Source organism: Stegostoma tigrinum, chromosome 34, assembly GCF_030684315.1.
Source record: "Stegostoma tigrinum isolate sSteTig4 chromosome 34, sSteTig4.hap1, whole genome shotgun sequence".
In the NCBI taxonomy this organism is placed as follows: domain Eukaryota; kingdom Metazoa; phylum Chordata; class Chondrichthyes; order Orectolobiformes; family Stegostomatidae; genus Stegostoma; species Stegostoma tigrinum.
Window position 1 is genome coordinate 23566982 of NC_081387.1, and position 12014 is coordinate 23578995.

At 45.5% G+C, this 12014-nt stretch overlaps 2 protein-coding genes across 2 annotated transcripts in view; both read left to right on the forward strand.

Moving 5' to 3' along the window:
• Positions 1–2927, forward strand: part of LOC132206272 (butyrophilin subfamily 1 member A1-like) — a 234880-nt gene extending 231953 nt beyond the window's left edge. Inside the window, exon 6 of the mRNA XM_059639750.1 lies at positions 2124–2927. Within this exon, the coding sequence (XP_059495733.1) occupies positions 2124–2653 (530 nt within the window). The 3' untranslated portion in view covers positions 2654–2927. The remainder of the gene's footprint in view (positions 1–2123) is intronic.
• Positions 2928–11527: 8600 nt separating this feature from the next.
• The window catches only part of LOC132206244 (butyrophilin subfamily 1 member A1-like), an 85478-nt gene continuing 84991 nt past the window's right edge, over positions 11528–12014 (forward strand). Inside the window, exon 1 of the mRNA XM_059639622.1 lies at positions 11528–11630. The gene's annotated coding sequence lies outside the window, so the exon portion shown is untranslated. The remainder of the gene's footprint in view (positions 11631–12014) is intronic.

Genomic DNA, 12014 nt, shown 5'->3' on the forward strand with positions numbered 1-12014 from the left:
ACACACACAGACACACACACACACAGACTCACAGTCACACACACACTCAGTCACAGACACACTCACAGACACTCAGACACACACACACTCAGTCACATACACTCACTCACAGACACACACACGCACTCACAGACACAAACACACACTCACAGACTCTCAGACACACACACACACACACACACACACACAGACTCACAGACGCACACACTCACAGACGCACACACTCACAGATGCACACACACACTCAGACACACACACACACTGACACACACACGCACTCACAGACACACACACATTCTCAGACACACACACACACACTCAGACACACAAGCTCTCAGACACACACTCACACTGTCAGACACACAAGCTCTCAGACACACAAACTCACAGACACAAACACACATTCACAGACACTCACACTCAGACACGCACACCCACTCACAGACACACACACACACACTCTCAGACTCACACACACATACACTCACATTCAGACACACACACACGCACTCACAGACACACACACACAGACTCTCAGACACACACACAGACTCTCAGACACACACACACACACACACACACACACAGACTCTCAGACACACACACACACACACACACACACAGACTCTCAGACACACACACACACACACACACACACACAGACTCTCAGACACACACACACACACACACTGACTCTCAGACACACACACACACACACACACTGACTCTCAGACACACACACACACACACACACACACACTGACTCTCAGACACACACACACACACACAGACTCTCAGACACACACACACACACAGACTCTCAGACACACACACACAGACTCTCAGACACACACACACACACACACAGACTCTCAGACACACACACACACACTGACTCTCAGACACACACACACACACACACACACACACACACAGACAGACTCTCAGACACACACACACACAGACTCTCAGACACACACACACACACACACACTGACTCTCAGACACACACACACACACACACACACACAGACTCTCAGACACACACACACACACAGACTCTCAGACACACACACACACACACTGACTCTCAGACACACACACACACACACACTGACTCTCAGACACACACACACACACACAGACTCTCAGACACTCACAGACGCACACACACACAGACACACACACACACTCACAGACACACACACACACTCACAGACACACACACACACTGACTCTCAGACACACACACACACACACACACACAGACTCTCAGACACACACACACACACACACACACACACACACAGACAGACTCTCAGACACACACACACACAGACTCTCAGACACACACACACACACACACACTGACTCTCAGACACACACACACACACACACACACACAGACTCTCAGACACACACACACACACAGACTCTCAGACACACACACACACACACTGACTCTCAGACACACACACACACACACACTGACTCTCAGACACACACACACACACACAGACTCTCAGACACTCACAGACGCACACACACACAGACACACACACACACTCACAGACACACACACACACTCACAGACACACACACACACTGACTCTCAGACACACACACACACACACACACACAGACTCTCAGACACACACACACACACACACACACACACACTGACTCTCAGACACACACACACACACTGACTCTCAGACACACACACACTGACTCTCAGACACACACACACTGACTCTCAGACACACACACACACACACACACACACACACACACACAGACTCTCAGACACTCACAGACGCACACACACAGCCACACACACACTCTCAGACACACACACATTCACACAATCTCAGACACACCCACCCACTCACAGACACACACACAGACACTCACACTCTCAGACATACACACTCTCAGACTCACACACACACACACACACTCACAGACACACACACTCAGACACACACACTCTCAGTCACAGACACACACAGATACACACGCACACACACACTCTATCTAAGATACACACGCACAGACACACACACACACAGTCTGACACATACCCACCGAGTGTCCCTAATTCCCTGTATTTTCTCTCCCAGTCTCTGTGACCCTGGATGTGGAAACAGCGAATCCCTGGCTCGAGGTGTCTGAGGATCTGAAGAGTTTGAGATGGACCGGGACCCGAAGGGATCTCCCTGACACCGGGAAGAGGTTTACATACTGGGCCTGTGCCCTGGGATCAGAGGGATTCACATCGGGGAGACATTACTGGGAGGTGGAGGTGGTGGGGAATCGGGTCTGGAGTCTGGGAGTAGCCTCAGAGTCTGTGGAGAGGAAGAGAGGGGTCAGTCTGATCCCGGAGAGTGGATTCTGGATCATTGGGTGGGAATGGGATCAGTTTTATATAAACACCACTCAATCCCCTCTCCCTGTCGGTCAGGTCCCCGGGAGGGTGGGAGTTTATCTCAGTTATGAGTCTGGGACAGTTTCATTTTACAACGCGGACACCAAGTCCCATCTCCACACCTTCACTGGGAATAAATTCACTGGGAAACTTTATCCTTTCTTCTGGAATCGGCATTTCAACCAGTTTCTGAGAATCTGCACCGAAGGGGCGGGGGCTCCCTGACGTCACAGTGACCTGACCCTGGGGTCAGGGGTCAGAAACATACTTTGAGAACATATTGGTATAAAATGTTCATTAAAATTTACAATTTATACTTTGTACAATCAGACTGTAAATAACTTCAATATAAATAGAAATGTCAGATGGACCTGACCTCAGGGTGAGGGACTGGGTCAGAGGTGAGGGGTCAGGGTGTTACTCAATGTGTCATTCAATTTCAAGATTATATTGTTGAAAATCACAACCAAAGTGTAAAAAAATCAGACAGAAATGTAAATGTCAGGATGAAAATAAAAAATAAATAAATGAATTGTGTCTGTCATTCCTTCATTTACCCCCAGCTTCAGTCCCACCCTCCATCCCTTCACCTCTTTCCCAGTCTGGATCTGGGATTTCTCTGTGTTTCCATTTCTCACTCTACATCCAGAACATGAAAATCCTGAGGGAGAAATCCAACACTGACAGGGTGACAGAGCTGCATTTACATAGCGCTCTATTAAGCTGCCTGTGTCATTGGGGAAGGGAGTTACACAAGATCCACTCTCTCCCAGGATTTCCAGCATTCCCAGGATTTCACTCCAGTTCTCTCTACACAGATGCTGCCTGACCTGCTGAGAAATTGCAGCATTTTCTGTTTCTGGTGCGGACACTTCCCACCTTTTCTCCAAAATATATGTAGAGAGTAAACACATTCCCAACAACAGCTCATCCCTGAAAGCTTTTTCTTTCAATTTTCAGTCAATTCACAAATTGATCGATGATCAGCGAATCTTTTTTAAAACACGGTACAGGACCGCCACCGCCTGGCGGGACATGGTACTGCGGCTGTCAGTGATTCAGTGACAATTACATCCAGCAGGTGGCGGTATTACACAGTGAAATCCTGGGGTTGGTGTCAAACAGAAATAACATCAGAAAATGCTGCCAATCCCCAGCAGGTCAGTCAGCATCTGTGTACAGAGAACCAGAAGGAACAGGGTTCAATACTGGGCATGGTAGGAATCAGAAATTTAAAAAAAAAACAAGAGTCCAGTGACCCTTCTTCAGGACTGAAAGTCTTTGGTCAGATTGTGGGAAAGTTAGAGATGAGTCTGAAACCCTCTTTAATTTCAGGAAGGGCTCATTCCCAGTGGGATCAGGTGGAGTTTATTCCCGCTGAAAGATCCCAATCAAATCCAAGGAGTTGAACGGGGAGCGGCTGGGGATTGTGCAGTGAAAAGGTGAAACCTTTCTCCAGTGTCTCTGATCAGCTGCACAGAGCCTGGAGCTGGTTCCTGTCAGTATAAGGGAACAGGAGGGAGAGGCAATGTGTTACATTCACCTCTCAGGGTCAGACACAGCGACTGGAAAGGGAGGCGGAAGTGAAAAGGAGGAACAGAGTGAGGGCCATGAGATGGAACATGACCCACTGGGGTTTCTGTTTAAAGGCAAATAATTCAATCCCGGAGACAGTTGTGTGTTTTCATCCCCGGGAACAGACCTTTAAAGCAGAAAGTTAATGTTCAGCCATTCCTCCATCCACATTGATTGCAGTTTGCTGCTTTGTTTAAGTCGGGGCTTTAAAGAGAATTGATGCGCTAACTTTCCCTTCCCCTGTGTAAATATTTAATTTGTACATTTTAGAGAGATGGACAAGGGAAGCGAGGATACTGTGAGGAAAAACACTTTCACACAGCGAGTAGTTCGAGCCTGGAATGTGCTCCTGGAAATGTGGTGGAGGCAGACTCAGTTGGGGAGTTGGAAAGAGCATGGGATGGTGTTTTGGATGATAATGGTGTACAGGGATATGGGGAAAAGGCAGGAGATTGGCCCTAGATCATAGACCCAGACACAATGTTGGAGATGGTGCAGGCACGATGGGCAGAATGGCCTCCCTCTGCATCAGCATCATTCTGTGACTGTGTGAAATTTGAGCCGATCTATTCACACAGACCTGTGCTGTATCCAACAAGACCATCTCCGACAGCCTCGCCTTCCTCAGGGATAGCATTGCCCATGTGATGGTCAGGGGCTGTGGGCACTTGCCTCATCTGCCTGGTCCAGGAGAAAGGCCTTTGACAGAATCTCCCACAACTGACAGAGTGGACACACTCTGTAACATGGGGTTTGGGGGGTGGGGGGGGAAGCACTTGGATAGAACTGTCCCACACAAACAGCAGTGACCCAGTTGCCATCAGTGGGTGGGAATCAGAAAGCTGTCCCAGCCAGGCAGGGCTGCCCTCTCTCCCCTGTCCTCCAGGTGTGTTGTGTAGGACCTTTTCCTGAATCCCATCACCCCCAGGATGGGGGGAATGTGAGGGGGGAAGGTCTCAGGTTGTGGAGGCACTGAGATGAATATCTCCTGCACGTCGACCCCATCGCTGTCTCCAGCTTGGATTCACTGTTAGTGTAAAGACTGGGTTAATATCTCTGACCAGTTCAAACTGCCCTCAGGAACCAACATGAATCAGATTAAGAACGAGGGCCATGTTCTTTGAAAACTGGCCTGATAGATCCTTGTTCTCTTCACTGACAGGACGGATGACTTGACAGTGCAGGGAATTTTGTTCTGAGGGCCTGGGGTGTGTGCTAAAACTGGGAAGGAACGAAGCGCTCTTAAGTTTTGCTGACATTAAGCAAGATATTGTTATCTTTGCACCATACCACGAATCACTCTATCTCTTTTCTGTATTCTGTCTCACATTGTTTGTTATCTGGCCCACAACAGTGGTGCCGCTTGTGAACGTGGACGTGGCATTTGCACGGAATTTGGCCACACAGTCACGTATGTACACGGAGTACCAGAGGGGGCAAAGCGTGCAGCCTTGCAGGGCACCAATGTTGAGGATTATTATGGAGAAGGTGCTGTTGTCCATCTTCACCAACTGCGGGGGCTCAGAGGCAACTTGCAGCAGTTGCTTATGGAGTGTTGCTGGAGCTGAACACACGCAGCCAATTGAGGAGTATTCCATTACAATCCTGACTTGTCCTTGGAGGTGGTGGACAGGTTTTGGGGCGTCAAGAGTACCCACAGCATCTGACCAACTCTTGTGTCTTCTTGTTTATGTGGCAAGTCCAGTTGAGTTTCTGGTTAATGCTAAGCCCCTGGATGTTGGTCATGGGGAATTCAGCGATGGTGTGCAATTCTGGTGAATGAAGCCAGCCGGGGGTTCTGGATCACAGCTGGGGATCATTTTAGTGATAGCGATCGTAACACTGTATATTTTAAATTTTTTATGGAAAAGGAGAAAGAGAGCCTACAAAAAAATGGTTTTGAATTGGGGTCAGGCTGATTTTATAAAAATAAGGCAGGATCTGGTGAAATTAGACCGGGAACAGCTACTTGAGGGTAAATCAACAGGAGAGCAGTGGGAGGCATTCAGAAAGGTGCTGGGGCAATACATTCCCTTTCAGGGTGAAATGTAGGAGCAACAAACCTGGCGAATCCTGGATGTTTATGAATATTCAGGACTGGATCAAAAGTAAGAGAGAGACATGTAGCAGAACCTGCTTACAGAGGTGTGCTACAGGGACCAGAGCTAGATTCCGTAACGTTTCTGATATTCGTAAATGATTGAGTTCTTTGAGAAGGTGACCAAACAGGTAGATGAGAGTAAACCGGTTGATGTGGTGTATATGGATTTCAGCAAGGCGTCCAATAAGGTTCCCCACAATAGGCTGTTGTACAAAATGCGGAGGAATGGAATTGTGGGAGATATAGCAGTTTGGATCGGAAATTGGCTTGCTGAAGGAAGACAGAGGGTGGTAGTTGATGGGAAATGTTCATCCTGGAGACCAGTTCCTAGTGGTGTATCGCAAGGGTCGGTGTTGGGTCCACTGCTGTTTGTCATTTTTAGAAATGACCTGGATGAGGGCGTAGAAGGATGCGTTAGTAAATTTGCAGACGACACTAAGGTCGGTGGAGTTGTGGATAGTGACGAAGGATGCCGTAGGTTGCAGAGAGACATAGATAAGCTGCAGAGTTGGACTGAGAGGTGGCAAATGGAGTTTAATGCAGACAAGTGTGAGGTGATGCACTTTGGTAGGAGTAACCAGAAGGCAAAGTACAGGGCTAATGGTAAGATTCTTAGTAGTGTAGATGAGCAGAGAGATCTCGGTGCCCATGTCCACAGATCCTTGAAAGTTGCCACCCAGGCTGACAGGGCTGTTAAGAAGGCATACAGTGTTTTAGCTTTTATTAATAGAAGGATCGAGTTCCGGAACCAAGAGGTTATGGTGAAGCTGTACAAAACTCTGGTGCGGCCGCACTTGGGGTATTGTGTACAGTTCTGGTCACCGCATTATAAGAAGGATGTGGAAGCTTTGGAAAGGGTGCAGAGGAGATTTACGAGGATGTTGCCTGGTATGGAGGGAAGGTCTTTCGAGGAAAGGCTGAGGGACTTGAGGCTGTTTTCATTAGAGAGAAGAAGGTTGAGAGGTGACTTAATTGAAACATATAAAATAATCAGAGGGTTAGATGGTGTGGATAGGGAGAGCCTTTTTCCTAGGATGGTGACGGCGAGCATGAGGGGGCATAGCTTTAAATTGAGGGATGAAAGATCTAGGACAGATGTTCGAGGTAGTTTCTTTACTCAGAGAGTAGTAAGGGAATGGAACGCTTTGCCTGCAACAGTAGTAGATTCGCCAACTTTAGGTACATTTAAGTCGTCATTGGACAAGCATATGGACGTACATGGAATAGTGTAGGTTAGATGGGCTTGAGATTGGTATGACGGGTCGGCACAACATTGAGGGCCAAAGGGCCTGTACTGTGCTGTAATGTTCTATGTTCTATGTTCTATGGAGATGGGAATGTGGGCGGTTGATAAGCAAGTTTACAGAATACACAAAAATTGTGCAGGTGATTGACAACAAGGAAGTGTTAAGTTATGGGAGGGAAGATGGGCAGATCAGTGGTAGATGTTAATCCTGACAAATGTGAGGTGATGCACTTTGGCAAGAAAATGAGGTGAAGGAGTACTCAATAAATGGCAAGACACTGGAAGCTCAGAGGAACAGAGTGATCTTCGGATACTTGTCCGCAGACCTCTGACTGTGGCAGGACAGTGTAATCAGGTCATTAAGAAGGGGTCCAGGACTCTTGTCTTTATGATTGTGATAAAAATTAAAAGAACAGGGAGGTGGTGCTGGATCTGTGTGGGAATTTGGTTCGACCACAGCTGGATTACTGTGGGATCATGAGGGAAAGTGGGACTTGTCTGGAGAGCAGTATATTTTTGGCAGGATAGACTTGTTAGGCCCAGGAACCTATTCTGCACTGTCTGATTTTACGATCTTTGCTGTCCATTTGATGTTACTTACAAGTTTACCCTCAAAGTTAATATTCCCCTCTTTATTCTTTAGTTAGCCATGTTTTGTTGGATTTTAAGGTTTTCCCAGTCCTCTGGCCTACAAATCATGTTTGATACATTATATGTATGTTTTCTTTCAATTTGATGTTACCCTTCACATTGCCTTCCCAGAATCCTCCTTTCTCAATTTGAGGATGAATCTCAGCCATCAGGCTGAGCATTAGTTTTTGCTGCTTTGTATATCTTCATTTTTAATTGGATCCCCTCATTGGTAATATTTGTTAGCCAACGGCAGTTTATCTTTCTCATTATTTTTGCTTAAATATCTTTCACTACTTATCTCCAGACCTTTGTCATGATCCATTTTCTTTGCCCATTTTAGGCAACTTTCTCCATCCTTCTGTGACTGTCCTTGTTAAATTGAGGACGCTGGTTTGAAAATTAGTAGCAGACTTTCTTCTTGGATTTGAAATTCTACCTCATTGTGATCACTACTTCATATTCATCTATTTCTATTGATCTATCTTGTTCAAAAGTCATGCATTCAGACAGACAGCATTAAGCTTCAACTTTCGACCATTATTTTGTATTCTGTTTCTAATTTCTGCTCAGTCATGCAATACAGAAGAGGCTTATCGAGTCACTACCAGCAAAGAAAATCTTCTGCCTACAATAATCCCATTTTCCACCACTCGGCCCATAGTGTGAATGTTATGCCATTTCAATAAATTTTAAAATGTTATGAGGCTTCCTGCATCGACTGCTACCCTCCAAGGCAGTGCATCCCAGATTCCCTCCTGACTTGTAAATACTTTGATGGGCTTCATTAATTAAAATATTAACTCATCTGTTGGAACAATAGATAGTTCTTTTCTAAGTATTATTCTTATTCTACTCCTAACTTCATTTTCATCCAGCGTTATTCAATCCTTGACACAGCATCAATTCCTTCTCTTTAAGCTTTGAAAACATTACCTTCCCGTCTTTTCTATTGACTGTATCCCAACACTCCAGTCTGGGATCAATAGTAACTTCATAACTTCTTATTCTAAAATAATTTCATTCTATTGAGCCCCTTTTGTCAAAAACACTGCTTCGCATGTTACTTTGTCAAAAGAGTTGTCAGCACTTTGAAACTTAATACATGCTTCTCTCTCACATGACTTCCCAGCACAGACTGAAAAACAAAGTCAGTCTGGAAAGGTCTACTCCTGTATCATGAGGGTTTTGGGGAAGGTTAGATAGGAAGAAACTGTCCCAGTTGGTGGAAGGATCAACATCAAAATTGAGAATCAGTCGTAGGCAAAAAAAAATGGGGAACTTGAGGGAAAATGCTTAGACACAGTGTGGGTGGTTAAGTTCTGAAATTCAGTGCCTGACGGTGTGGTGGAGGCAGGTACATTCAAAGGATCTATGGGGGATGATTGGGATTGGGGGTGTCACAAGATAAACTTCTCCCGTGGAGAGCAGCACATATGTGAAATGGTCCTGCACTGTAACCATTCTGTGACCCTGTGCCTTACTGCAGATGTGGTTGCTGTAGGTCACACAGGTAATCACCAGCACTCACATACTACAGCTCCAACACATCACCTCCCTGCTGTCTCTATTGTGCTTTATTTAACTAATGAGGTTGCAAGTTTAGACATATCTCTCAACAATATTTTGAAATCATAAGAAGTAGTAAATTTGACATAATGCTCAAACCACCCACTACTCTTGGCAGTTATTGCCCCAGTAAGTTAATACCTGGACATAAGAGGCAATGGCCTAATTGCTATTCTCACTGCACTGTTAAGCCAGAGGCCTAGATTAATGTTCAGGAAACTTGCGTTCAAATCCCGCCATGGCAGATGGTGGAAGTTGAATTCAATTTTAAAAACCTAGAATTAAACGTCTCATGATGACCATGTATCCATTGCCAATTGTCAGAAAAACCCACGTGGTTCACTAATGTCCTTTAGGGAAGGATACTGCCACCCTTACCTGGTCTGGACTACATTTGACTCCAGGCCCACAGCAATGTGGTTGACTCTTAACTGCCCTCTGGGCATTTAGGGATGGGCAATAAATGCTGCCCTTGCCAACAATGCGCACAAGCCATGAATGAATAAGAAAGTAACACATGCTCGAGGTCGTACATTTTCATACTGTTTCATTTGCAGTAACTTACCAAATCAGAATTTTAATTTTTCTATTTGAAGTAAAACTGTTTCAATAAAGAAAGAAATCACTTAGTTATTTCTCTCTGACAACACAGTAACATCTCTTACTGAGTGCAGTTGGGAGCCTCTCACTGACCTCACTGTCTCTGTTCCCTTCCTAAGGAGAGACAAACACGACGCACCCAACTCAGTCATATCTGTCAGGAAATGGAAAATTAGTTTTGTTAACAACATTAGTAAAACATTCTTTATAAGGAATACGTCCAAGTTATGACACTTCTAATTTAGCTGTGTGTGTGTGTGTGTGTGTGTTTGTGTGTGTGTTTGTGTGTGTGTTTGTGTGTCTGTGTGTGTGTGTTTGTGTGTGTGTGTTTGTGTGTCTGTGTGTGTGTGTTTGTGTGTGTGAGTTTGGGCGGGGTGGTTTGTTGGTGGTTGATGATTACTGATTCAGGGCCTTCAAGCTAAGCAGTTTGAGAACGACTTGTCAAACCAGCCCCTCAGTTCTGTCAAACCTTTCCCAATGTTTCAAGAAGGACCGAGTCAGGCTGACGTCAAATCACTTGCCAGTGATATCCATCCCCAAGGATAAAGTGGAAACCAGTTGTATAACAGGTCAGGAGGACAGGAAAGCAAAGATATATATCTGATAAGAATGGGCAGTAGTTCAGTGTCAAGCCCATTTTATCTTTGCACCATGTGCTAACTTTCTCATCATTTGAGTACAGTTTATAAAAAGGCAGCAGAATGTTTCCAACAGCTGAGGAATCAATTACTGTACGGGTTGTTTTGAGGCTGTGAATTTCTCTTGCAGATGTAGTGACTGCTGTCTGACAAGCTGTTCCATCGAGCAGAAGAAGCAGAAGCTTAAACACATGTATCAATAGGTTCAAGAATAACTTCTTCCCTGCTGATATTGGACTGATGCATGGCCGTTTCCAAATAATGTTGGTGTTATTAATGTCACTGTTGCTTCATGCACCTCTTGTGCAGTGTATTCTGTTTCACTTGTCGCAGCACCCGATGATCTGTATTTCCTTGCTTACTTTGACTTCTCTGTACTGCTCGCAATCTAAGCTTTTCACTGTACTTAGGTAGATGTGACAACAGTAAATCAAAATCAATCAATCAAGATTTAATGCTGTGGAGTGACAAGTGGTTCCCAAACTCTGCCCCAATACAGGTCCCAGCGCAAAGGCTGGAATTCAAAGCGTCGCCTGGAAAATCATTCTGGTCCCACAGTGAGATGTATTCACACAAACTTCACTTTATCCATTAAATACATGCCTGGAGGTGATGCATTAACTTTATTAACATTAATGATTTTCGGTGAATTACAGTTGAAAGAGCAACTTGCCCGCAGTGACACATTTGTTCGAAGGAGGGAGCAAAAGCCAAAGAGCGAATTCAGTGAAAACGAAAGTAAATGTTTTCAGGGAGGGGCTGTCGTTGTGAATGTCTTTATTTTTCACACATTTGTCCGAGAAAAGGCGGAAAATGTTCGATCAGATTGTGGGAAAGTAAGAGGTGAGTCTGAAACCCTCTTTAATTTCAGGAAGGGCTCATTCCCAGTGGGATCGGGTGGATTTTATTCCCGCTGAAAGATCCCAATCAAATCCAAGGAGTTGAACGGGGAGCCGCTGGGGATTGTGCAGTGAAAAGGTGAAACCTTTCTCCAATGTCTCTGATCAGCTGCACAGAGCCTGGAGCTGGTTCCTGTCAGTATAAGGGAACAGGAGGGAGAGGCAATGTGTAACATTCACCTCTCAGGGTCAGACACAGCGACTGGAAAGGGAGACGGAAGTGAAAAGGAGGAACAGAGTGAGGGCCATGAGATGGAACATGACCCACTGGGGTTTCTGTTTAAAGGCAAATAATTCAATCCCGGAGACAATTGTGACGCTTCATTTC